The sequence below is a fragment of the Daldinia loculata genome, assembly GCF_022478755.1.
Source record: "Daldinia loculata strain CBS 113971 unplaced genomic scaffold F4817scaffold_56, whole genome shotgun sequence".
Lineage (NCBI taxonomy): Eukaryota > Fungi > Ascomycota > Sordariomycetes > Xylariales > Hypoxylaceae > Daldinia > Daldinia loculata.
In genome coordinates, this window is record NW_026054910.1 from 30,013 (window position 1) to 55,620 (window position 25,608).

General features: G+C 45.7%; 10 protein-coding genes across 10 annotated transcripts; 6 read left to right on the forward strand and 4 right to left on the reverse strand.

Moving 5' to 3' along the window:
• Positions 1–406: 406 nt before the first annotated feature.
• Positions 407–2,549, reverse strand: F4817DRAFT_347865 (membrane dipeptidase-domain-containing protein). The gene is made up of 4 exons (XM_049304608.1): positions 2,481–2,549; positions 1,860–2,403; positions 1,598–1,799; positions 407–1,532 (listed from the first exon to the last, which is right to left on the reverse strand). The coding sequence occupies exons 2-4, from the start codon at positions 2,132–2,134 to the stop codon at positions 540–542; spliced, it is 1,470 nt and encodes a 489-aa protein (XP_049155756.1). The 5' UTR covers positions 2,135–2,403; positions 2,481–2,549; the 3' UTR covers positions 407–539.
• A 667-nt stretch (positions 2,550–3,216) lies between these two features.
• Positions 3,217–5,431, forward strand: F4817DRAFT_229451 (cytochrome P450). The gene is made up of 4 exons (XM_049298900.1): positions 3,217–3,708; positions 3,781–4,392; positions 4,441–4,622; positions 4,674–5,431. The coding sequence occupies exons 1-4, from the start codon at positions 3,309–3,311 to the stop codon at positions 5,187–5,189; spliced, it is 1,710 nt and encodes a 569-aa protein (XP_049155757.1). The 5' UTR covers positions 3,217–3,308; the 3' UTR covers positions 5,190–5,431.
• Positions 5,432–5,673: 242 nt separating this feature from the next.
• Positions 5,674–6,757, reverse strand: F4817DRAFT_319178 (putative gibberellin 20 oxidase; the record flags this gene model as incomplete). Its single annotated transcript, XM_049301023.1, has 3 exons — positions 5,674–6,002; positions 6,049–6,168; positions 6,229–6,757. The coding sequence occupies 3 exons, from the start codon at positions 6,755–6,757 to the stop codon at positions 5,674–5,676; spliced, it is 978 nt and encodes a 325-aa protein (XP_049155758.1).
• An 813-nt stretch (positions 6,758–7,570) lies between these two features.
• F4817DRAFT_347874 (MFS transporter) lies at positions 7,571–10,085 on the forward strand. Its single transcript, XM_049304609.1, has 3 exons — positions 7,571–8,095; positions 8,156–8,535; positions 8,594–10,085. The coding sequence occupies exons 1-3, from the start codon at positions 7,907–7,909 to the stop codon at positions 9,723–9,725; spliced, it is 1,701 nt and encodes a 566-aa protein (XP_049155759.1). The 5' UTR covers positions 7,571–7,906; the 3' UTR covers positions 9,726–10,085.
• A 673-nt stretch (positions 10,086–10,758) lies between these two features.
• Positions 10,759–12,866, forward strand: F4817DRAFT_347875 (putative GMC oxidoreductase). The gene is made up of 2 exons (XM_049304610.1): positions 10,759–11,052; positions 11,107–12,866. The coding sequence occupies exons 1-2, from the start codon at positions 10,843–10,845 to the stop codon at positions 12,676–12,678; spliced, it is 1,782 nt and encodes a 593-aa protein (XP_049155760.1). The 5' UTR covers positions 10,759–10,842; the 3' UTR covers positions 12,679–12,866.
• Positions 12,867–13,177: 311 nt separating this feature from the next.
• Positions 13,178–14,820, forward strand: F4817DRAFT_347876 (M6 metalloprotease). The gene is made up of 2 exons (XM_049304611.1): positions 13,178–14,118; positions 14,188–14,820. The coding sequence occupies exons 1-2, from the start codon at positions 13,373–13,375 to the stop codon at positions 14,633–14,635; spliced, it is 1,194 nt and encodes a 397-aa protein (XP_049155761.1). The 5' UTR covers positions 13,178–13,372; the 3' UTR covers positions 14,636–14,820.
• A 707-nt stretch (positions 14,821–15,527) lies between these two features.
• Positions 15,528–17,332, forward strand: F4817DRAFT_229498 (uncharacterized protein). The gene is made up of 2 exons (XM_049298901.1): positions 15,528–16,408; positions 16,468–17,332. Exons 1-2 carry the CDS (start codon positions 15,737–15,739, stop codon positions 17,302–17,304), a joined length of 1,509 nt encoding a protein of 502 aa, XP_049155762.1. The 5' UTR covers positions 15,528–15,736; the 3' UTR covers positions 17,305–17,332.
• Positions 17,333–17,541: 209 nt separating this feature from the next.
• Positions 17,542–18,696, reverse strand: F4817DRAFT_367895 (uncharacterized protein; the record flags this gene model as incomplete). The annotated part of the gene is made up of 3 exons (XM_049307184.1): positions 17,542–17,900; positions 17,969–18,533; positions 18,598–18,696. The coding sequence occupies 3 exons, from the start codon at positions 18,694–18,696 to the stop codon at positions 17,542–17,544; spliced, it is 1,023 nt and encodes a 340-aa protein (XP_049155763.1).
• A 1,451-nt stretch (positions 18,697–20,147) lies between these two features.
• Positions 20,148–22,731, reverse strand: F4817DRAFT_347880 (SURF6-domain-containing protein). Its single transcript, XM_049304612.1, has 3 exons — positions 22,291–22,731; positions 22,122–22,205; positions 20,148–22,063 (listed from the first exon to the last, which is right to left on the reverse strand). Exons 1-3 carry the CDS (start codon positions 22,309–22,311, stop codon positions 20,567–20,569), a joined length of 1,602 nt encoding a protein of 533 aa, XP_049155764.1. The 5' UTR covers positions 22,312–22,731; the 3' UTR covers positions 20,148–20,566.
• Positions 22,732–23,700: 969 nt separating this feature from the next.
• Positions 23,701–25,568, forward strand: F4817DRAFT_229551 (glycoside hydrolase family 5 protein). The gene is made up of 3 exons (XM_049298903.1): positions 23,701–24,326; positions 24,379–24,705; positions 24,760–25,568. The coding sequence occupies exons 1-3, from the start codon at positions 24,132–24,134 to the stop codon at positions 25,465–25,467; spliced, it is 1,230 nt and encodes a 409-aa protein (XP_049155765.1). The 5' UTR covers positions 23,701–24,131; the 3' UTR covers positions 25,468–25,568.
• The last annotated feature ends 40 nt before the right edge of the window (positions 25,569–25,608 follow it).

Consider the following 25,608-nt stretch of genomic DNA (forward strand, 5'->3'; position numbering starts at 1 on the left):
ACAATCACGACATCCTCAATCTTCGTATCATGCCATTATTCCTCCGGTATAGTCACTCTAGAATTAGGTGAAACTCCATATCTCGAATCTCTTTTAATCAACTAGCCCCTCAAGTTCACGACGGACATAAGCTCGAGGCATGTGCGTACGAAATATGGTACCATCTTCGGCTCACCCCTGCCGAGCAGAAACCAACGTCGGCAAGGAATGGGGTATCCAGGCAGATGGGTCTAGCATGCCGTGCTTGTAGTCCTACGCAGCTGCGATAGTCTATAACCCCCAGCTAGCCAAATAACGCCATTGTGGAGAACGATGACGATTACAAGAATCATAAACCCGACTGAAGGGATTGGAGGTAGATGGGAAAATAAGCGATGCGTATACCACGTGAGAGAGACGTCGTCTAAATTTGAGGTGCGCTGCATGTAGACGTAGGGTGGTATCGTAGTTCACACATACATTTACCATATCGACAGGTAAGTAAATATCACTTTCTAATATTTTCCAATATTACCCTTGATCTATTTACCTTGGGTGGTCTATACACCCTTGACTGCTGGATTATGCTTCCCCTCTCCATCTACGTTGAACATGTACGGCTTATCCGCGGCGCCAGCCTCGATAGCCTTTTGTCTACTCCCTCTCAACATCCAAGGCGAGTCTTTTAATCCTTTATGCCACTCCCTCCCTTCATATTCTTCCTCTACAGGCTTCTCCCCTGTAGCTTGTATCTCGCGCGCTCTCTGCTCGATCCTTGACCAAACGCGGAGAATATTCTCTCCTGCAAATAGGCGGATCTGCTCATCGGTCGCGCCACGTTCCATTAGAATTTGAACGAGATCGGGGAATTTTGATACATCTTCCAGGCCGATGGGTACATAAGGGGTTCCCGAAAAATCGCTGCCTACACCGATGCAGTCCCAGCCGCATACCTTCGCAATGTGAAATATGTGATCTACAACATCGTGAATAGTCGCCTGGTCTGGGTCTTTCATCTTGAGGAAACGATTGACGAATACGGCCATGACAATGCCTCCGTTGCGCTTTACCGTTCGGAGAACGTCGTCGGGTACGTTCCGAAGATGTGGAGTTACACTGTAAGCCCCTGAATGCGAAAAGATGACTGGTGCTCGTGCTACACTCAGCACATCTCTCATCGTCTGGTGAGACACATGCGATAGATCTACCATCATGCCTAACCGATTCATCTCCTTGATAGCCTCATGCCCTAATTTGGAGAGCCCATCGTCGGATCCTCCAGCGGCCACAGTAGAAGCTGAAGTCGCGAACGAATTATCGCAGTTATGAGTGAGGGTAATATAACGTGCTCCAAGATTGTACATCTGCCGTATGCTAGCAATACTGCCCCCAACCTGGTGGCCGCCTTCAATGCCGATCATGCTAGAGATGCGGCCTGACTTGAAAGCTTTACGAGCGCAGGCCGCCGTATCACAGTACTGGAGATCCTGGAGGTGCTCGTCGATGAACCTTCTGGTGACATCAATTTGCTCCAGAGTATCTCTTACGATCCACTGTCCGTCTGTCTCAGCATCTAGTAGCTAAGTGTCAAGTTGCAATTATTTTAAATGTAACTTACAGATGGATCTTCAAAGTGTTGCTGGTGAACATCACAATGCACATACACACTCCAGAACTGACCCCCCACCATTCCTGTTCGCATTCTCTGAAGGTCAGTATGGCCCAGGAGTCTTTTATTTAAGTCAACTCGGCCATCATATATGCGATTGTGCAACTCTATGCGCAATTGCCAGGGTAAATCATTATGACCATCAATTAAGCTATAGTTGTAAAGGTATAATTCAGCAATAGTTCCAAATTAGGAATAGGCCAGAACCTACGGCGTTGTCTTCAAGACTCTCCTTGTCCGCTCTACGTAGTTTGTCGGATCAATAGAGGATTGACTTGGCCATATAAATGCGAGGGGACCAAGCAGGAATGCAAATCCAGCTGCAAACAAGTGATATCGAAACCTAGAAAAGAACCCCGAGTTATGTGTCTGGGAGTGAACGATAAGGGATCGTTCAGGAGCACTCGAGTCTACTCTTTGTGAAGACTGGGACTGCCCGCCGGTAGATGGCGATGTGTCTTCTGTGTTAGTCTGCTGTTCTTCCATGATGAATCAGCCGCGCCTTGTAAGCTTGGGGTCAAAATCATCGATAGAAATCATAAAAATAAAACAAGCATGATATTAAGTTGCAATATCGAATTCTCCCCGTCGCTCTCTCCCCGGGTGGAAGTGGGGCACGCTCCGCGGGATAGGGGTTAGTAGTACTTCCCCTCCCCCACCGTCACATCAATCCAGCTCTCTGGTCTATATCCTTGAAATGATAGTGCGATTGCGTGCTTCTATACTCCGATGCCGTATGATGATAAGAGCTGTATCTATTAGATCTCCTTAGCGACCCGAGCAGTTTCGCGTGCGGAGCTACTCAATAATAAAAATATCGGCTTACACTTACTTCTTCTAGTCAGAAGGGACTTAATTATACGCGTTCTATCGATAATAAGGAACTATTTTAAGCAAAATCACCAACTGATATTTTCTTAAAGGTCTAGAATAATAAAGTCAAACGATGAACCAACCGTTGTCTTTGATACCGGATATTCACATGACAGAAATAAAGTACTGTTGTATACCAAGATACTATTCAAGATACTTTAGGTACTTAAATATCCCTAGAGGAATTCAAACAACGGTATATGACAGTTAGCAGAACCATTATTTTCCTCTATCCCGATTTAAGTCTACTTAATATACAACCAATGTTCGCCTAAATTTATATCCATATACATTATACCTTAGGTAGCTTTTCTAGGTAGTCTATAGTAATAACCACCCGACCTTCCAACGCTATGTCGATATATTTCCTTAAACATAAATATGCGAGGTCTAAATAAGACTAATATGGAAGCTTGGGGGTGTATGCGATACTAATTAAGCTATATCCTTATCGAATTAATCTAATATAGCCAGTTGCGGCTTTAACACGTTTCGTCGTATTGGGCGGTAACTACTCACATTCCAGGTCTCACACGAACGCCACCATACCACCCCTTCTGCTCGTTTAGTGGTTCAGCTAAGGTACAGACTACCTGTCAGTGAGAATAGTGATTATATGGTGTGACGAAAAAAACTTCAGCATACCTAATACATGAAAATTTAAGAAACCTCTTCCTAACCTGCATCTAGTTTGAAAGGTCATAGCTAAAGAGAGCCCGGCTTGGTTGGTTAACTAAGGTAATTCATTAACAATACTGAATATAGGAATGCTCCCAAGCGGCCCGCCATGCTTACCGCTTACTTGGTCGTCGCTATTACTGCCATAGGGGTCCTGATAGTCCATGCATGTATACGCTTCCTCAATAACCTTCGAGAAGCTCAGCGATCTAGACTTCCTTACACATGGTCCTTAGTGAGCGAACACGATCCTTTTGCCTGGGTCACCAATACGCTTCTACGATGGTGGTACAAAGAGTATCTGCACAAGGGTGAGGGGTGGCCACGTTGGGCACGCTTTATGATTATTGACTGGCAGTATGAGGACCGGAGGCGAGCAACGCTCGAGTTTGGGGATTGTTTCTTACTTGTCACGCCCAGTAGATTAATATGTTACGTTAGTGATCCAGATATGGTCTCGCAGCTATTTATGCGCCGGAAGGCAGTTATCAAGCCTCCTGAAAAGATGAGTAAGGCTCACCACTCAGTATCCTTCATATTCTATTCTCTTTTGCCTCCGAGGTCTAACCTAGGTATTCTAGAAATACTCGCGCCATTTGGCCGCAACATATCTATGGCTGAGGGTGACCTCTGGAAGTTTCACCTGGGCATCATGCTGCCACCGCTGGGGGCAGATTCAGTAGCGCAGCTGGTGTGGGACGAGACTTCGCGACAGGTCGATATGACGATGGCGACATGGAAGCCAGGTAGCAGCAACAAGGAGCGCATTTATTCCTTGACCATGAATACCATGTTATTAGTCGGTTTCGGGCGCCAAGCCCAAGGGGACAGCGAAAACCAGCCCAGTAAACTTTCAGGGGCCCACCAATACTCACTAGTTGATGCCATGACCAACGTTACCATGTATCTGCCTCATATCTTACTTCTACCGCGCTGGCTACTGCGTTGGTCTCCATGGCCTATCGCATATCAGTGTGCCAACGAGGTCGACAGCTACATTGATGAACTAGTAGCCGAGGCACAAGAGAAGCTACTGGAAGACAGTACCGAGGCGCAACGCGAGACCTTGATCACTGCCATCTTACGCTCGAATATGGCCGCCGAAAATGATAAGAAGCATATTGAGTCGATCGGCCGTTCCACTTTAACAAACGAGGAGATTAGGGGCAATGCCTATATTTTCCTCATCGCTGGTATGTACCATCAAGTCTGTAAGGTATAAGTATATTAAAGCAATACAGGTTATGACACAACAGCAAACACGACTTTGTTTACCATGCTCGTGTTGATTGCCCACAAGGAACTTCAAGAACGTTTGATCGAGGAGATCGACACCGTCTATGCCCAAGCAGCAAAGGAAGGCCGTTTAAATCTATCGCATGCCGAAGACTTCCCACGATTCCGCTATCTTGTTGCCTTCATGGTATATCTCTCTCGCCGCAGTCTAAGTGGTCTCTTAGTTAACAATATGCAGTACGAGGTGATGCGTATTTTCCCAATCGTGCCAACATTGGCACGGGTCGCCTTTGAACCCCAGCAATTATCAGGCTACACTCTTCCCGGAAAGACGAGCTACATCACTAACACGCCCGCCATCCATTACGATCCCTCCGTGTGGCCAAGCCCGGAGATCATCGAGCCCCGACGATGGCTTGTGGCAGATCCGCACTCGTTTGATCCATGCAAGCCGCTAACAGCGGCACAGGAAACTGAGATCCGCAATGGTACCACCGCCATTCCAGGGAACCGAAAGGGCACTTTTCTAACGTTTGGGGAGGGTCCGCGTGCATGTCTCGGCCGTAGCTTTGCGCGTGTCGAATATGTTTCTCTTATCTCGCGACTACTCCGCCGCCACAGGCTCGAGATCGCGGACAACGATGTCACTAAAGCTGCTCGCGTACTCAGGACAGCTCTTCTTCGTAGTGGTGATTCGCCCGTTACACTCACACCGCCTGAGGATATACCAGTGCGGCTTATTCCACGGGAGTAGTCATGGTATTTCTCGTATTAGGTGCCGTATATACGCATATCCAACCCGCATGGGTGCTCAAGTGTATATCCTAGGTGTAGGTGGCCTCTCCATCGTCTTCCAGATAGCCGAAATATCGATATAATTACCTATCATATATCAAATTCTTAGAAATATATAGTGACCGAGGAAGGTAACGGAGCAGGATAGTAGACTACGAGCGGAGATTTTAACAGAACAGACGATTAACAGAAAACCCAATCTCTGGATGTAGGTCTATATCAGTGCTTTGTCCCCTTGGCGAAAACTGGTTGCTTGAAGGAGAGCTCCAGATGCAGTACCGACTCCAAACACACCTAAGATCTGTCTCACAGATTCCCAAATGCTCAACTTGCAAACTTGTGAGCCAAAACGTATTGTTTTTCAAGGACCGTACCAGGTAAATATGAATCGAATACGGCAGGGTTGTCAGACCGTAGCCGCCGTTCTAGTTCAATACTTGTTACTAGTTTCTTTCGGCTTCCTCATAGGTATGCCCGTATCGGTTTCGCAAGTGTGCTTCTACCGTTGTAGGGCCATATAGAGGAGTCTCGCCGGGTTCGATACATGTTGGAATGCATTCGATCACTTGATCTAACAAGCCTTCATTGAATAACACTACACTATATCTGTCCTTGTTCGAAATCGGTGTAATCACGCGGTGCAAAGTAGACATGTATCGGCCATTCGTCCATTGTTCCATCATATCGCCGATGTTGACAATATACGCGTCTTGGACGTACGGTACGGGGTGCCATGTGCTGCTGGGCCGGTGGAAGACTTCCAAGCCACCAACTAAACTGTTAGCACCTAAGAAATAAATGTAGGATAGAGCTCTTACTATCGTCCTGTAGTAGTAATGTCATGGCACCGAAGTCCGTATGGGCACCGGTTCCTCGAAAGTGTTTTGCCGATTCAATCGTACCTCGAGGATATCTGTGTGCGCGGCACATCGAGATCGCTGATATGGTTAAGGGGTTAGCACTTATCAGACAGCAAATACGCCGGGTTCATTTCTGACAATCTCGACTATTTACAAAAGCATCAAAGCAGTATTCGTCGAGATGAAGGCTTAATGCTAGTAGTCGAAACATCTTTACGCTGAGGCTTCGCACAGAGGCGAAATACTCCTCCATCGTGGAGCGAAATCCTGGACAATCCCTTTCTTCTGGCCATAAGTTCGGACCTTGGAGGAACCTTCCGGGCGGATTTTCAGGGCCTATCATGAATCCCTCTTTTTGATCTACGAAGTCACCCTCTAATGTCACAGCCCCAACGGCCTCGTAACCCCGTGCGCCATTAACCGAAAGACTACGACTCAATGCCGACTTCTTGGTTATAGGAAGATCGTAAAATTGGGTAACCTTGTCGAAGAGACGAGTTCGCAACTCGGGAGGGATATCGTGGCCAACGATCTGGAAAAATCCAGGGGCGCAACACGCGGCGTTCAATTCGTTTGCAATTTCGGCCGTTCGAGGCAAATCACCAGCCAGATAACCAGAAATATCAATGACTGGAATAATAGTGTTTAAAGATTGGTTAATAGCCATCTTGAGATATTGATAGTCAAAGTTTGTTCGCCACTGCTTAGTATTAAGATCACAATGGGATGAATATTTCGTGGCAATTCCCTCTCCTAGGTAGTTATCGGACACTCGGGGTTTAGGACTCGCAACATCATATTCCTCATATCATTGGTTCTAGATGCAGTGTCACTTATCATTCGGGAACATGCAGTGTGGCGTTGGTAAGGCTACCTCTCTTCAACTTACCATTAACTATCAATGTCATTAAAATAATATTTCTAACCCGTTTTCTTAATTCGCAAGCGGAGGATACATCCTCATAATTATTATTTTCCTACCTAGTGTAGTCTATAATTTGTTTAGTTATTAGGGTCTTCATTTGGGTTAATATACTGCCCCTTTTATGTTACGTTACTTATTACGCAAACGCCGTTTGCCGGTGCCCTCGGCCTCCGGGGGCCGGGTCTGCTTGGCTATACTACGCACTAATGATGGCCAAGAACGGCTGGCATTAAGTAATAGAGCAAATATATACGAATTATATACAATAAAATAATCTCATATTTTTGTCTATGGAGTATATCGTGTATGCAAATGTCGTAAATCTCGGCAGGGTCCTTAATTCAATACTTAAGTACCTAAAGTACCTGGAAAAGTTCCAAATGTATGCTTAAATTAGGAGAGCACTAGCTGCAGGTTAGCGGCACGGGCCGTAACCATTTCAGGGTAAGTTTGAGTAAATTTAGTAGGGAGACTTTCTATTGGCCAATCGGGTTTGCGCGACAAGACGTGCCATTGGAATTCCAACATCTTTCATTTTATGCCGTATCGACCTCCAACAAGAGAACGGCACACAGCCCCGTGTTTGAACGATCTTCTCAGATCCCCGGCGTGACTCACTACGCCGTGAGTGATGCCGTAAGGGGTCCCGTAAAGGGTCCCGTAGTGGATCCCGTATGAGATATTCTTAAAAGTCGAAGCAGCCCAAAGTTATGATTCTGGGTTTTGAATCTATCACACCAAGCTGACATGTAGAAATTCGACTACTTACACTCTCTTGCTTTACTACATCACTGCCCGCGATGCGACCTCCAGACGATACGCCCGCTTCTTCTGCCGCTACCGCGGTGTCGGTACATTCCATCGCCAACGATTCTGCAATTCTAGAAAAAAATGAACAGCCAAGAAGCCCCCGTGCAATCGCGCCCTCAAGAAGTGCAGGATGTTGAAAAGCAAGAAGTGGAAAATAGCGAACCCACCGTCGATGCTGCTGCCGCCGATGCCGACCAGCAGTATCCTGCCTTCTGGAAATTGGTCCTCCTGTTAATCGCCCTTTGCATGGCCATGCTCGTCGTGTCCTTGGTAAGTCGTCATCGCTGGGAGGCGTATGTGTTTACGCCGTAGTCTCCTGACTCTCCTTAGGACAGTACCATTCTCGCCACCGCCATCCCCCGAATCACCAACGATTTCAACTCCCTAGATGATGTTGCTTGGTATGGGAGTTCGTACCTATTCGCTGTCTGCGCACTACAGTTGATGTTCGGTAAATTTTACGTCATGTACTCCGTGAAATGGGTGTTTTTGGTGGCCGTCTTCGTTTTCGAGATTGGCTCCCTCATCGCCGCCGTTTCTCCGTCTTCAGCTGTCCTGATCGTTGGGCGAACTGTCTCTGGTTTGGGTGCCGCCGGTATCTTTGCGGGGGCTATCATTATTTTGGCAACTAATATACCCCTGAGACTGCGACCCATTTACACCGGTTTCTTGTCGAGTATGCACGGTATCGCCAGCGTGGCTGGTCCTATGTTAGCAACTTTACTCTTTTGCAAAAATTTTGTTCACGCATTCTGACTTTGGCGGTAGTTTGGGAGGTGCTTTTACCGACCATGTAACATGGCGGTGGTGTTTCTACATTAACCTTCCTCTTGGCGGTCTTACCATTCTGTTCCTCATTCTCTTTTTACCAGACAAGCCACCAGCGCAACCCGGTTTGCCCTTCAAGGAACAGGTTAAGCAGTTCGATCTTCCCGGCAGCTTCTTCCTGATCCCTTCTGTCATCTGCCTTCTCCTTGCCTTGCAATGGGGTGGTGCAACATATTCTTGGAGCGATGGCCGAATTATCGCGTTATTTGTCGTATTTGGTGTCCTTGCTATCATCTTCTGGATCGTCGAACTCTGGCAGAATGACCGAGCCACCGTTCCCTTGCGAGTCCTAAAGAACAAGAATATCATCGGCGCTGTGTGGTATGGTGTGTGCATGGGCGCTGCTCTCTTCATCTTTTCCTACTACCTCCCGATCTGGTTCCAGGCAGTGAAGGGAGTTTCAGCTACTCAATCTGGCATTGATAACTTACCCAGCATCCTTGGTCTCGTTGTCTTTTCCATTATTGGTGGAGGTCTTGCCACCGTGTTGGGCTTGTATACACCGTTGCTCATTGCTTCTTCGGCCATCACTGCGGTTGGAGCTAGCCTTCTCAGTACTCTCAAGGTTGATTCTACCATCGGATATTGGTTTGGGTACCAGATAATAGTTGCGGCTGGTGCGGGTCTAGGCGCCCAGAACGTCATGCTCGTTGCCCAGGTTGCCGTCCCTATGGCTGATATGCCTATGGCTATCTCGATTTTAACCTTCACGCAGTCGCTATCTTCGTCTATCTTCCTGGCTGTGGCCCAGAACATCTTTCAAAACCAGCTGATCAAGAATCTAGTTATCCGAGCCCCCGAAGTCGGATCCGCTTCTGTTATTAGGGGTGGTGCCACCGCACTGAGGGATACTGTCTCGCCCGAGCAGTTGCCTGCCGTATTAGAAGCGTACAACGATGCCCTCACGCAAACATTTTACGTCGCTGTTGCCGTTAGCGCTCTGTCCATCATTGGGCCCATTTTCATGGACTGGCTTTCCTTAAAGCAGCCAGGGACGAAACCTTCAGAGGACGTCCAGGAGGCTTCCGTGAACGACCAGCCTACCGAGAACGAGCCCAAGAACGGCCCATAATACTTTAAGCGAATATGCATCATAGAGTTATGGGTTTTGAAATAAGTACATATTTCCATACAGTATTACATATTTTTCTATTATTTTTTAACATTTATCATTTTTATTACTATCGCATACTTAACATCTAACATACTATATTTGGCAAAAGGAGATGTATTTTAGATATTCATGTTAATAGATGGGTTGGTTATTTGAATTGGCTATTAAGGGAGCAGAAATCAGCGTAAATAATTGCTTTACTGTTAGTAATCATAGAATAAGCTTCCGCTGGAAGAATCTGGCCGTATGGCCTTGATAAACCATGCTCAGGATTGGGTAAAGCTGAATTTATTAGTCCCTCGTCGATTTGAACCAACCCATTAATTTCTTTTCCATATGCCTAGCTTGCGTCTCTATATCTATCATATTGCAAGTCCTTAGAATGTGTAAGCCTTAGGTGGCTAGGTACGCATAAAACTCATACGAGATCTTTCATTTACGAGTATTTGTATGCAAATTTCGAATCACGTAGACAGATATTCCAAGCCTTTGGCACCTCTCTTATTCTAAGTAGTTTAAATTTACCAATAGGCTTAGTATCTAGGTACCTACCTCTGTTAGTGAATATGTTAGTGTAAGTTAAACGACTTTCTTCTACAAAGTCTACTCAACTTAGGTTAAAGTCTTAGTAACGAATAAATAGAATATATCCTAATCAATTCTAGGTCATCGCAATAGACGAAAACTCAAAGAATCGTCAAATACGCCCTATCTGCAAAGCATATTAGGTAGGATTATAGATGAGACGTCGAGAACAAGGGATACCTTCAGTATGTATAGCTCAAGCTTCAATAGTTGGGATTGAAATTCCTTGTTGTCTCCGTGTTTCTTGCTCCACTTCGTGATAAAGTAATCATCTTCTGCAATAGTGGTTGGCTACACGGCTTCTACTACATACCCGAGGTTCTTTGCTTTGGTTCCGGAACCTCCGATCCAGCATTACACTCCCTAATCCCTGCCGAGCTGTTATCATTTCAAATTTAACATAAGTAGGTATTATTCAACGCTTTCACTTTTAGCAATACCTTACCCCCTTCGTCCAGAAAAACACGATCGTACTAGTATTATACATCTAATGGCTTCTGACAGCTACGACTATATTATTGTTGGGGGAGGCCTGGCAGGCCTTGTCCTTGCTGCGCATCTTTCTGAAGATCCGAACACCAGTGTACTTGTGATTGAGGCTGGTGAAGATATGAGGGACGACCCTATGGTAAAGAGTCCTTCTATGTGGCCGAAATTACTTGGCTCTGGAACATCGTGGAACTTCAAGACGGCCCCTCAGGTATGTGGCTAACCCCATGCACTTTTCGGTACACTATCTCACATTTCAAATAAGGAGGGACTTGGAGGCCGTGAAATCAACTTTCCTCAAGGACGCCTTGTTGGCGGATCAAGTGCTCTGAATGGCCTTATGTTTATCGAGACGTCCAAAGCAGATGTTGATGCATGGGCGGACTTAGGGAACCCAGGATGGGAATGGTCAAACTTCTCCAAAGCTCTAAAGAGAGCATATAGTGCGGTTCTTCCATCTAAAGAGATAAAGGGGAGTGGCCCGCTTCAATTAGCATTTCCTGATGAAGATAATGGCTGGCCACAAGTTTGGAGAGACACCCTAAGTGCGCTTGGATTCCCGACGGCCAACGATCCCTTTTCTGACCAAGTATACGGCGGTGTTACAATTCCTGATTCCATATGCAGTTCTACGAAGCAAAGGAGCTTTTCTGGAAATGCATACTTTGAGCCAGCAGTAAATCGGCCGAACCTAACTCTGTGGTCCTGCACCTTGGTAGAAAAGATTATTTTTGAGAAAGGCGACAAAGTAACCGCAACTGGAATTCAGTATACTAAAGAAGGGAAACTACAGACCGTGACCGCACGAAAGGAAATATTGATTACGGCTGGAGCCATCAATTCGCCTAAACTACTCGAGCTTTCGGGCGTAGGCGACAAAGCCTTGCTGGAGTCACTTGGCATCGATGTTGTTATCGACAACCCATGCGTTGGCGAAAACCTACAAAATCATCCTATGTGTTATATTAACTTCCAGGTTCTAGACGAAGAGGGCTTCGAGACAGTGGACAAACTTGCGCAGGGAGACCCAGATGCCCTTGCGGCCGCTATCGAAGCCTACTCTAACCACACTGGGCCTTTGTCTAGAAGTGGTCCTAATCATGCTGCATATCTTCCATTCCCTGGTATCAAAACTGGAAGCGGAGCAAAAACTATCTCGAAATTCCTAGAGACACTAGGCTCAGAGACTCACACGGGCAAGGTACCAGAGGCGTTTACGAAGAAGCACGAATCATTCGTGCGCTCTGTGCTCCTTTCACAAACAGAGGCTTCTTGCACTTATCTCTCGATACATGGCTTTGCTAGAACCAACCCCGATGGATCAGGGGCATCTATGCCTCGATCTCAGGACGAAGAAAACTATTTCACGATCGCCCTACTCCTCGATCATCCACTCTCGCGAGGCTCAGTACATATCGAATCTGTATCCAGTTCGGCATCTCCCGTCACCGACCCTAAATACCTTACGCACCCTCTCGATCTGGAGGTTCTAGCACATCACCTACGATTCGTAGAGTCACTGGTCTCTACAGAGCCACTGGCTAGCCACATCAAATCAGATGGTAAACGCAACCCGGTGTTCTCGCTTGAGGATCTGGATAATGCGCGCAGGTACGCTCGTGACACCGCTGTGGGAGCTATCCACTTTACTGGTACTTGTTCAATGATGCCGCGGGATATGGGTGGTGTTGTTAGTCCCGAATTACGTGTTTACGGTTGTTCGAACCTGCGCGTCTGTGACGCCAGCATTATCCCTATAGTTCCTCACGCAGGTACGCAGGCAGCGGTGTATGGAGTTGCGGAAATGGCTGCGGATATTATCAAGTCTGGTCTTTGAGGCACGAGGCATACGCTAGAGTTACCCTGGGATGCTTAGTTCAGGGCGAAATAGATATTACCGATCGATCTTAGTAGGGTCTAAATAGGTACCTACTGAGCAAGAAGGTGTAGAGAAAGTATAACAAGAATCTCTTCAACCAGCTTTTTGATTTTATAACTAGGTAGGATATGAAGACGTAGAGACAATTGCGTACCAAGTGTGAATTGATAATAGGTAAAAGCCGGGTATTAATTACTAAATCAAGATACCTCATAAACTTTAGAAGAATGCTTAAAAGGTATAGATGTGATGGGTTAAGGCCATAGCGAACCCCTATATGTTGCTTAAAGAGTCCAAGACACGTATTAATCATTTGATTTTATTCTAAGCAGACTAGCCTATCCTATCTTTTACCTTAATTGTTTTGAATGGGCATATGACTCGGCTAAATGTCGACCGAGGGAACATCAACCGCTCCCATATTTTCACGCTTGAGAAATATTCTTATGCCTTTAGATAAGACTTGCAGGCATGAAATCAAAGAGCTATACTTAAACCAGTGTCCCCCGCATATTCCATTCTGGGGAGGTAACAGTCGTATCAACGACTCTAGATAACGAATTGTTTTATATAAAACAGCACTCTGCTCATTCAAACTATGTGGTTCTTGATCTTCATAACCAGAGTACCAGAATACTATATCTAAGGTACAATGGTAAATGCTGTTCGGCTGCTCGAAACTACGCTAAGGATGGCAGCATGGTATACGATAATAGCATTGATCTTACCATTCGCTTCGGCAAAGGATACTCGCCCTCACTCTAGATCAGATATATCGGCGTGCAAATTGGCCGCCAATAGCAATGTTTACCTCAGTGCAGGATTCGGATACGAGCTGAACTGCGCTCCCAGCATTGGTACCCTGAGCGCATTCATGATCTTCGTCGATTTTGCTGATCAAACCGCCATCGAAACCCCTCAGAGCCTGTACGACTTCTTTTTACCAGCAGCGGCAGAATGGTATGCCACGTCGTCATACGGAGCGCTCACGCTAAATGTCACTGCTGATACGTCGCGTTTCTATCGGATGCCTGCTAAGGCAGATTCTTACGGATGGCAGCGCGGCCTCAGTTATGAAATGCATCAAACGTACATACAAGATGCGTTAGATGCGTATGGAAAGGTCATCCCGCCTACTGATGTGCTGTACGTCGTCCCAACTGCTAACGCCGCCGCCATATCTTTTTCGCCTACATTTATGGGTGATGTCATGACTCGCGGCGGAGCATATGTTGCTAAGAAGTCGGTGACATTCGGCTTAGACGCATATAAAACTTGGAAGTACCTTGTCTTGAACCACGAGACGGGCCACACAATGTGTTTACCCGATTACTACCCCTTCAACGGAAGCGCAACTGGCTTGTTTATAGGAGGATGGGATTTGATGGGACTTATTAGGTAAGAGTCGAATTTGTGCAAAGATACCTAATTAAAGCAGTACCTATAACTAAGATCGAACCCGCGTAGTGGACCGAGTCCTGATTATTTTGCGTGGGATAAGTGGCGGCTGGGATGGTTATCTGATGGGCAAATTGACTGCGTCGCGGAAACGGGCTCAACGACGCACACATTGACTCCGTTAGAGAATCCAGGAGGCTCTAAGGCCGTGGTCATCAAGCACAGCAGCACAGACGTATTGGTGGCAGAATTACGCTCAGCTGGCGGCCTCGACTCGGCATCTTGTTCAACTGGCGTACTACTTTACATGGTCTCAACAACGACGGCGACAGGAGAAGGCCCTGTTCGGGTGTTAGATGCAACCCCTGGATCGAGTGGTTGCGCAGGCGATAAGTTGAACGATGCACCACTATCCCTGAGAGGGACAAGTTCATATACTGTTCCAGGTTGGGGTATCAAAGTCACGGTTGTGAGCGAGTCTAACGATGGGGTCGAGATTGAGGTGGAAGTTTCGTGATGTGAGAGTCTCTCTCATAGTCTGTTGTTATACTGGGATCGTACCTCGTAAAGGTTAATATCTGATGCAAGCAAAGTCCAATTAGTCTCCACTAACTACCGACATATGTATCTCTTGTATACTCTTATGTATATGAATCGATCCGAACCACTAATTAAGGTTATTTGAGCTTTCCCAATGAGGAATACAACTGAATCGTAATTGGTCGTATCTTCGTGGCGTAGTTACTAGTGCCGCCGCATAGGTCCCTCTAGGCGAAAGTTTAAGTAATTATTCGGCCTAGCTTGAATGCCGTGTAACTATTAAATTTCTAACTAGTTATATTTAATAAGTTGTATATTTGTTAGTCTATTGTTAGTCTATTCTATATATCTATCGGCCAAAAGGTTGAGTCTCTAATTCAGTACCAAGAGAAGGTAAGCCGTATTGTTATACCATTTCCCCCGGGCACCATAATACCACCACGGCGTCTATTAACCCGTCATCCAGACCGTTCTCAAGTTCGCCCCAGATAGCTGCTGTGTCCGTAGCAGCACTCCAGCCACAAAATGGTTTCATACCCAGTTATTGATAGGGTACTGTCGATCTCTAATAAGCGCTCTGGGGGGGATTTGGTGCTCCTAAAAGTTAATAATATCATACTAGTATTATTACGCCTGATTTTTCCCCCTACGCGTTATTAATGCTCCTAGCCTGAGAATCCTTCCTTGGTATCAGCCTATTAAAATGTTTGGCTAGTTCGACTGCGGTCTAGTGAATCATCCTTGGCGTATCCAGCACCCCAGTACCTAGTCTTAGCACCGCCCAGAAGCCGATATGTCACTAATGCGGAATTGCTATCCACACGAGGATTTTTGCCTTATTTGGAACATCAACAGGGTCAGACCATAATCTCCCCGACCTTCTATTCGTGGAAGAGGCGTCAAGTTGAGACCGTGCTCGGCAGGGCTGACAAGCCGCTTACTTATACTATTCACTAGTTTCATCTTGGATCCTACCTCGTCTTCTCCTTTTACTTTGATCAGTCGCGATTCAACGTCACATGGTCAATGTATCTTGTACGGCTCCGACAGACCAGTCCGCCTGCCTTTCCAAAAAATCATGACTTCCCCAAGGGATAACTACGAATATAGCACGTTAGAAGTAGACACCGAAGCGCATACCCGAAATCAATATGCCGAGACGACCCACGCCGCACAGTTTCCGGAGGTCAATCAGAATGCCACCGAACATTTTAACTATCCCGAGGTCGTTGGTGTTGCTGGCGATGCTCCCAAAAGAGATATAGACCGCACCCTTCCAGAACCAGTTTTCATACCGGAGACGGAGAAAGCGCTAGATGCGCCAGAACCCAGGATATGTGGAATGAAGCGAAAGATTTTTTGGGCTGTTGTTATCGGAGCTGTGATTGCTATTGTAGCAATTGTGGCAGGAGTTGTTGCTGGTGTTGTAACAAGAAGGGATAGTAGTTCCAATTCCAATTCAGACTCGAGCAGTAGTAGTCAGGATCCGGCGGCTTCGCAGAACGACGAGACCGCTCTGTTCGCTAACACCAACCTCGCGACCGCCAACTTCACAGACGAGTTTGGAAATGATAACTATCTAGTGGCTTACCAATTAAATAATAAGGCCATTTACTTGTCAGCATGGAACTCGTCGCATAAAAGCTGGGTGGTATCACCGGTAGTTGATGGCAAGACGAATAATCTGGGTTTAGATAGCGTTAGGAAGGGAACCTCATTGTCACTTGATGTGTTCGCGTACGATAATACGGTGAGGAATTAAACATAACAAGAATATTGAGCGAATCAAATTGCTAATACTTACTCTAGAGACGCGATATACACATATACTGGCAACTTCCCGACAGCGGCGGTCTAGCTACAATTAAGGCTCTAACATACAATAATGACAAGGGCATCTCGACACAGTCAACCATCCCAACTGCAAATTGGGTAGATTCAAAAGCCGGAAATAGTTATATTTCTACCGCTGGATCGTCTCTCGTCTCGTACGGAAAGCAGTGCGAATTATGCAACCAATACACATATCTCTACTGGCAGACGTCTGATGGAATAAGAGAAGCTAGCTACCAGAATGACACCAGCGGATGGGCTAGTAACACGAATGTCATTCAGGTTGACATATCGGCGCCCGCCGAGAACGCGTCTCTTGTCCAGGCACACGCAGCCGCTGCGACAATAGACGGCCACAGGAGCATGAATATTTTCTACCGCTCTATTACTAGTGCACTATCTCAGATCGTAAATGGAGATGGTCGGTACGTAGGGCACTACCTAGGGCGGGATATAGGACCTAAAACCGCGATTGCTGCCTTCTCGACAGGCTTCAACGAGACGAGCACCAACTGGCCCGAACCGCTGGGCTTCCAGGTTTTGACCATGGACCCCACTACCGATGATGGAGTCCAGTTGACATATTACAAAGGAGATAATTGGACTACGGTGGATCAAGAAGTTGGCGATTTGTCAGATTGCAAAGACCGCGGGATAATTGTTGCCAGTCACGCTCGGAGGATATATTGCCTAGTAGGGCAGAAGGATAGCGACGTGAACATTGTCGAATACGAATGGCTCGGCGATCCTAGTGATACATCGACGTATTCGAATTACAATAGGATAGGAAACGTGGATGTTAGTACGAAATAATGGAAAATAAAATTGGTAACGTTATTTAATCACATCAAATATAATAAATTGAACTTCAGAGCGCAGACAAACCACGGAACCAGTCATTTCGGCACAGTTCCATCCCTTCTGGAACTAGATCATAGTTTGCGACCCTCCTATTAAGATGATCCGAAAAGACAACTTCGTATAAATACTTTTTAATCATCTGTTAATATAAACTATTCCAAACCATGTCCGACTTTTTACTATGGCGTTTTACACTTCCACCATCTCAGGGGAGAAATCTGATCGCGTAACTTCGTAAGTATACTCGGCACGAATAAAGGGCAAGTTATCCCCCTTCTCCATGCGGTCCCAATCACGAGAACGACGACTCGCGCACACTGTTGTGATATTGCAGCCGACGTCGAACGGATTACCGAAGTCTTCTCGGTTACTTTGAGGCTTTCTGGGTGCGCTATGGGAGGGCGCTGAGCCGGGAGCTTTAGATGATGTGATCGACTCTCGTTTCATAGGATGGCTCAGAACAATCTTCTGCAGTACTGGCATCGACCCTGCGATGATACCAATGGCCGTTTCGATGTTCGACCACAGCACAGTTCTCAAGGTCCAGACTATACATTACGACAAATTAGAACCGCACAGTAATCGAGCTGTAAATAGGGGTTGTCATGCAACTCACAATATTTGCCGTCGCTCGTAACCTTTTGAATATCAGACACCCGGATTACCGTGCAGACAGAAGCAAGCAGCCCGAATAACAGAAGCAAGCTAATTAGTAGCTTTTTCAACTTGAGTTGAGTGTTCCACATCATGACTGCCGGTAAAACAGTACATGCCACATCAGTCGCGATCGTTATAATCGCAGTAGTATATATGATGCCTATCATGGTATCTTTATCTTTGCATGTTCCCCTGCCATCTTTCATGAGTCTCTTGTCCCAAATAGCTTCAACGGGGGTACATTGAGTTAAGAGACCTATGACGCCATCGAGAAATGATGCAAAGCTCGCTAGGAGGAGAATATAGATCGTGAAGCGGATGTATCTCGTGGGCTTTCTCAACCGAAATATAGTCAAGCAGATAGAAGCCTTGACAATGAAAAGGCATGATTCGTATAATAGTGACCAAATAGTCATGTATTTGCTAGCCTCGACCTGCATGGACATGGGAATATTCACATTGGGGGTGCCGACGCCGTACTGTAAGCTTCTACAAGCAAGTCCAATATTAGCAATATATATCATCTATAACTATCTTGTTAATAAGATCAAGTAATATGCTAGATCTTTAAAATATAAAAATACTAACCAGTGCGGCCAACATCAAACCATCATCCCACCAGAACGATATTTCAGAGCATTGGATGTATATTCTAAGCGATACAACGATAGATGAGATCAGAGCCATTATAATCGTTACAATATATATGGCTAGTCCTGTACCACTTATATGAGGTAAACTTCTCCTTTCCATGATGTTCAACTTTGAGATCATGTGTACTTCGAACTTGAAGGATTCAGGCTGAAGTCGGAAGGGATATTTCAAATTAAGAGGGTAGAGGTAAACATAAGTTGGCCGAATTCAACCTCATAGCAATGAAGCTCTAGACTTACCTCTAGAGTCAACAATAGCGCTATAACATCACCGTTATACTCTTTAGACCGATTCAACAAAGACCTTCTAGAATTCCTACGGATTCTAGACCGGCAAATAAATAAGTGTTAAATTGCGAGCCTAGTAAAGATGATTAGAACTCACCGGAAGCCTTCCGGTGAGGTAAAACAAAGGACAATGAAAGGTATATCCACTGCGATTGGCCAATGATCACGCATATCGAGATCAACTCAGCGATTGATCGATTTTAACAAAGACTATATATGACTCGAACCTGTCATCAATTCCGCATATGTCAAAATAGATAGAAGACATACAATTCGCGCACCACCAAGATGTCGACAGGTACTTAAACGCACCGAACCTTGAACGCGAGAGTCTGACAGAATATGTGCTCATACAGTCTCAATACGATAAACATTCAAAGCTATCGAGATCTCTTTTTCTATATATAACGAAAATAGTAATTGAACCATTTTCCAACAGTTATCACAGTTATCAATTTTGATATGCCATTCCGATGATCGTAGCAGTATGCCAATAATGTAAGAGAATTGACGTATTGGGAGTATAGTAATACCAGTATTGCTTAAAGGGTGAGTTTTGCGGATGTGATTGGTAGTATTACGATTAAGACGGAAGATTTGTCAATGATAGCGGGTATTTCAAGCTACTAGTTCAAGTTGATGATGTCTCTGGAAGCACTACCTAGGTACCTAGCTCATGCTTATACTATGTGCCTAGGTACCTACATAAAGAACTAGCTTAGGTAGCTAAGTATAGAACAGCCATCCTTACAAAAAGATGTGCTCTCCTCAGCTATGTTTTTAAAGAACAACAGCTTGTTCAAAGCAACCACAATAAGGCGTCATAACTAGTTCCTGAGCCGGGCCAAGCCGTTCACATTTACCATATTGATATCAAGAAGTGGCGATAAACTTAAGTTTTACATAATACCGCCTAATGCATAGATTTATGAAATGAGGAGATATTTATTGTTTGTTACCTGCGCGGCCATAAGATATTGTCAATATCCTACGACCTTGATACCGTTTTGGAAGTTGATGTATATCTACCCCTATTTTGAGCGTCTACATGAAATCATCAAGAAAATCTAATTAGAAACTACTTACGCCGAACCCCCGTATGTGAACCGCTTTATAATATACATTTCTCCGGATATCCCTGTGGTTACTTCTCTAAAGACCTCCAGTTTGTCTTTCAGGAAAACGCGCTTGGCTCTTGAATTTGAAGAAGTTGTTAGTAGGTGTCTCTATACGGCTAAAAGCACGACGTTAGAAAGTATTAGAACTTGAGGTCAGCGTCCGGATTTGTCACTTGACCACCAAGACATCTAGGACAAAGGGGCCCTAGCTAAATCAACGATCCAGTCTCAACTAGGTTCGTGTTTCTTTGTGTCAATAGATCCGAGTTCTCACTTGCTCGCATCCTCTAGTCAAGTGAAACAAGATTGCAGTCCTCGATAGCTTTTACAATAGGGACATCGAGGCTACAGGGTGTGAAAACGTTTGGATAACCCAGATACGCCAACTGGCTGGTCTGCCTGAAGCACACTATATACATGATGCAAAAGACCCTATGTAAAGGGAGTAAAGGGTAAGACGGTAAGTCCCATCTAAGCATAGACCGATCGCGTAATAACTTATTTCTTCTTCCCACCACCTATAAACGAACCCTCAAACCCTGCTCTACTCTTAGCTTTTTTAGCCCCCTTCTTCTTGCCACTCTTGCCCACGAGTTTCTCCTCACGTCTTTTCCTGATGTTCTCCTCTCGCTTCTTTTGTCGGTCCTTCATTGCCTTGGCGACACCCTCTTTCCTCGCTGACCATTCCTTTTCGCTCTTCTTCTTCGTCGTCTCCTTACGTTTAACAGCTTTCTTGAGCAACTTTTCGTCGTCCTTGATCTTCTCGCCTTCTGCACGTCTCCTCGCAGTAAGCCAAAGCTCCTTGTCTTCAACGTCCTTTCGCTTATCTTCGTTCATCTCTTGCAGCCGCTTCTTCTGGTTCTCTAGCTTTTCAAGGGCTGTCTTAGGATCCGATGGGCCCTTCTTCTTGCCGCCACTGAGAACGTGCGAGAGGTCATGGGATAATTGAGAGCCATCACCAAATCCAATTCGGCCAAAGGAGAAGTTATTGTTCTCAAGATCGATGGCTGGGCTGAGAATGCTGCCTGGAGAGTTGCGAGCAGATGCTAAAGCCTCTTCACGCTTAAGATCTTCCTCTACTTTAGCCTTTTGCCGTAACTCTTTCTTGTGTGCTTTTCGTTCCGCTTGTTTTTGGCGTCGCGCCTCGATCAGCTCCTGACGTGTACGTATAGGCTTTCCATCAACATCGGCTTTTCGCGCATCGCGGAGTGCTTGTATTCTTGCCGCGAGACGAGCCCGAAGAGCGGTGGTATCAGGGGGGATCTTGATATGCTTTGGCTTTTCAGCAGGGGCGGAGGATGATACGGACGTTGTTGTACTTGGAGCTTGGCCGGTTGAGTCGGCGGGCGTACCGTTAGTGTCGAAGACGGGGGATTGGGGTTCCGATGGAGGGGGCGAGGGGGCAGAGACCGAGTTTTGTTCTTGGGTAGCGTCAGCGAGACCAGAAACATCAAGGGGCTTGACGTCCGAGGCATCAACTTCTTCTTCTTCCGCCTCTGGCTGCTCATCGTCAGTCTCGGTGCTAGCGTCGGCGGATTTGATATCACCATTTGGCGCTGAGCTGGTCTTCGTTTCTCTAGACCCTAACTTGATCTTGTTGACACCCTTAATAGTTTGTCTCTGGAAGGCCGCCTCCTCTTCTCTTAGCTGTTGTCGTTCCGCCTTTCGTTCCTTTCGCGCAGCTCTCTTCTCTTGCAACCGCCGTTCTTTTTCGCTTAGCTCGGGTTGCTCCTCGTTCACCTTCTTCTGTTTCTTGGCATCCTGTGCCGCTTTCCTCTTTAAGCCCTCACCAGGCTTCTCAGTCTCAACTCCTTCCATATCAGACCAGTCTTCATCGTCATCCCCATCTTGCATCTGATTGCGCTTCCGCTTTTTCAACGCCTGCTCATCCATAACTTCCTTGACACTTCGGTTTAGCGCGCTGTCGGGATCGAGCTTATTACGTCGGGCAGCGGCCGCCTCAGCTTTGGTCTGCTTCTTCCGTTTCCATTGGTCCTGCGCAATGATAAGTAATGGGAATAAGTCAAGTGCGTTGCTACGGAGTGCGACTTACGGTCGTGTCTTCTCCATAATACATTCTAGCAGGTATTAACGACAAGAGTCCATCGAAGGACTTCTGTGAATTGAGGAGACGCTCCTATGTATTGAGGTGTCGGTTATCATTCTTCAAGAGCACGCGATATCCTGTCGGCGATACAGGTCGGGTTGTTGGATTAACCAACCTTCAACGAAGAATCCTCCATAATGCCTATTAAACTAGGAGATCAAGTAGAATGATCCTCAGTACTTCTTACTGCCGGTAGTATTTATCGAGTCGACAAACGAAGGTAGGTTGGAGTGATTGATTTCGTTAAAATTGGGTGATGGAGATTGGTAGATGGAAGAAAAAGTTTAAGGTTAAAAAATTAAAAAAGTCGGTTGCCCGCAGCAGTTGTACCAGTGTTAGAAACGCCTGGCGCCTTGGGCTACAGCAAAAAGCAGATGAGGCCGAGTCTTGATTGGATGGAGCAAGAATTAGTTTTTGCTGGTGGGAAGTTTTTCTTAGTGCGGAGTTTATCGCTTGCCTTATCAACTACAAAATCTTGGCACTTCTATAAGGGACTTACCATATGAGGCATTGTCCTGTTCTTGTGGGGGTGGCGTCATTATCGATAAGAAATACATATGCACTGCACTAAGGTTACATGAATGTACTTGTACCTATGTACTACCTAATAATCCATCGTCCTACATGTAGGTAATCGACAAGTCAGTCACAGCTTTACAGGATGTATTACCTAAGGTACTCAAACCAAGTCTTGTTTGTATCACATTTGATAGCTGTATCATGTAGATGATACTTAGAGCTGTCTCCTAGCATAGAATCTTCATAGAGGATATCTTTACTATGAGACGGTCAAATGTCATATTAAGTACCTAGGTATTCATGTAAGCGTTAATTATATCACACTGTATGTAACTCAAAAAGATACCATTAATTGACTTTAAAGAATATAAAGAGTTCCTCATATGTAGTTACTTAGGTAAACCTTATGAACTTATCGTGATCAATTGTAAGCCACGTAACTTCTCTAAGCTACTACTAAGTTAGTAGGTTTTATACCACGGAATGTTGGCTCTATAATGTAATTACAAGATCTTATTATGGTAGATGATAATAAGCCCTTCTATTTTTGTTTCGGGGAGATAAACTACTCCACTAACACGGCAAAGATATAGAGACCCGGATTGCCCGGAGTTGAGTGGAGATGCAAGATCGGCCCCACTTGACCTACAGATCCTCCTACCTTTTATCGATAAAGGGATACCCTTGGTGCATGAACACAAGGTATAGACAAGTAAAGTGCGTATGAAATCTACATGTATATACTATCTGGTGTATAATATGGTTTTATTTAAATAATTAGTTGCTAGTTCTGACAAATATAGAAATTGAATCTCCCATTTCACATAGCAATACATTAAGAGGTACATAATAGATTAAGACAATTCAAGTATATAATAGAGAAACCCTAGCCCCTTTTTTTGAGCATATTACATATTTGCATAGCCACTTTCTAGAATCTATAACTATAAATAATGAAATCTGTGTTGCCAAGTGTAAAATTATGTATTAGTAATTATCTTTCTATCTCTAATGAGCTAATGCCAGAGTTATGATATGATGAAATCATAAGTTCAAAGCTTCGGGGCATATAATCCCGCGATGTTCTCACTTCTCCACAAACGGACCTGATTTCCGAGTCTCCAACACCAAGACCAAATCTCTAAACAGACTTTCGAGCTGCTGTGTTAAACAATAAATGCCGTGGTCCCCGTATAATAACACAGAAACGGCCGTCTCTAAGTGGTTCGGCGCGGGTTGTCAATGTTACCAAGAGGCTCAATTAGCGGGATCCTATGTAGTAACGCGGTTTAAAGGCCTCCGTTTCCCTAAAACGGAAATACCCGAATTGGGGAAAGGGGCCCCTTGACGAAATACATAAGTACCTTATGCTGGACAACATCAGGCCGTCCACAATGACTACGTGTGGTTTTTATACTGAGCGGTTCGATTGTCAATATGGTCCTCACTTTGTCAAGTCTTCTGTCGCTCGGTCTGCTCGCAAGCGGAGGAGTCTACGCAGGCCCCTTAAGTAAAACTAAGGGTAGAGCTGTTCCCGAGGGTTTTGTCACCGTTAAAGGAGGCAAGTTCCAACTCGATGGGAAAGACTTCAACTTTGCCGGGAGTAACGCGTACTATTTCCCCTTTGATAGCGTGCGTAACCTACCTTCCTTTCCAGAGAGACTTACTCTAATCATAGCTTTAGAACACAACTGATGTCGAACTCGGACTTGCTGCCGCCAAGGATGCCGGCCTAAAAGTATTCCGCACTTGGGGCTTTAATGACAAGAATGCCACCTATGATCCCCAAGGTCTACCGCAGTATGGTGGCGAGGGAGCGGGTGCGACCAATGCTATTTTCCAATGGTGGGCCAATGGCACTTCTACCGTCAACATCACCGAGTTTGACAAGGTAGTCGATGCCGCCACTAAGGTCGGAATCAAACTCATTGTCACCTTCACTAATAACTGGGCCGACTACGGTGGTATGGACGTCTTTACTATTAACCTTGGCGGGAAGTACCATGATGATGTAAGTACTCTTCGGACTTGTTGAGATATGTATACGACGCTAACAACATTTTAGTTCTACCGGCTACCTCAAATTAAAGATGCATATAAGCGATACACCAAGGAGTTTGTTACGCGTTATAAAGACTCCGCGACTATCCTTGCTTGGGAGCTGGCCAATGAACCGCGCTGCGGTGCCGACGCCGTGCGCAACCTGCCCGTCAGTGGTAACTGCACAGCAGACACGCTAACCTCATGGATCGATGAGATGAGCACGTTCGTCAAGAGTTTAGACCCTGACCACTTAGTAACATGGGGTGGAGAGGGTGGCTTTAACCGGGAGTCGGACGACTGGGCCTATAATGGTTCTGACGGCGGTGACTTCGACGCCAACTTGGCATTGCCCAACATCGACTTCGGCGTGTTCCACACTTACCCCGACTGGTGGACTAAGACTGTCGCCTGGGCTGACCAATGGATCCGTGATCACGCAGCCGCGGGTAAGAAGGCTGATAAACCGGTGGTCCACGAAGAGTACGGCTGGATGACGCCCGAGGTGCGCGAGCAGAACGGAATCCCTGCCGTAAACGCGACGAGGTTGGAGGTCGAAGGGGGCTGGCAGAAGATTATGCTAGAAGAAGGTATGGCTGACTTGTACTGGCAATACGGCTTCTCGGGATATTCCTATGGTCGTAACCATAACGACGGCTTCACCATCTACCTAGACGATGAAGAAGCGCAGACTCTGGTCTACGATCATGCGAAAGCAGTGAACAGCCTTTAAGAGAGCGTCTTAGTCGATAGCGATGAATCGCCGAAAAAGGGGTTCGCCCCTAAGAATTATCTCTAGTAGCTATATTAGCTATACAGGATCGTGTTGATACGCAAATATTGTATCGGAACGCCAACCGGTTCTCCTTGCCAA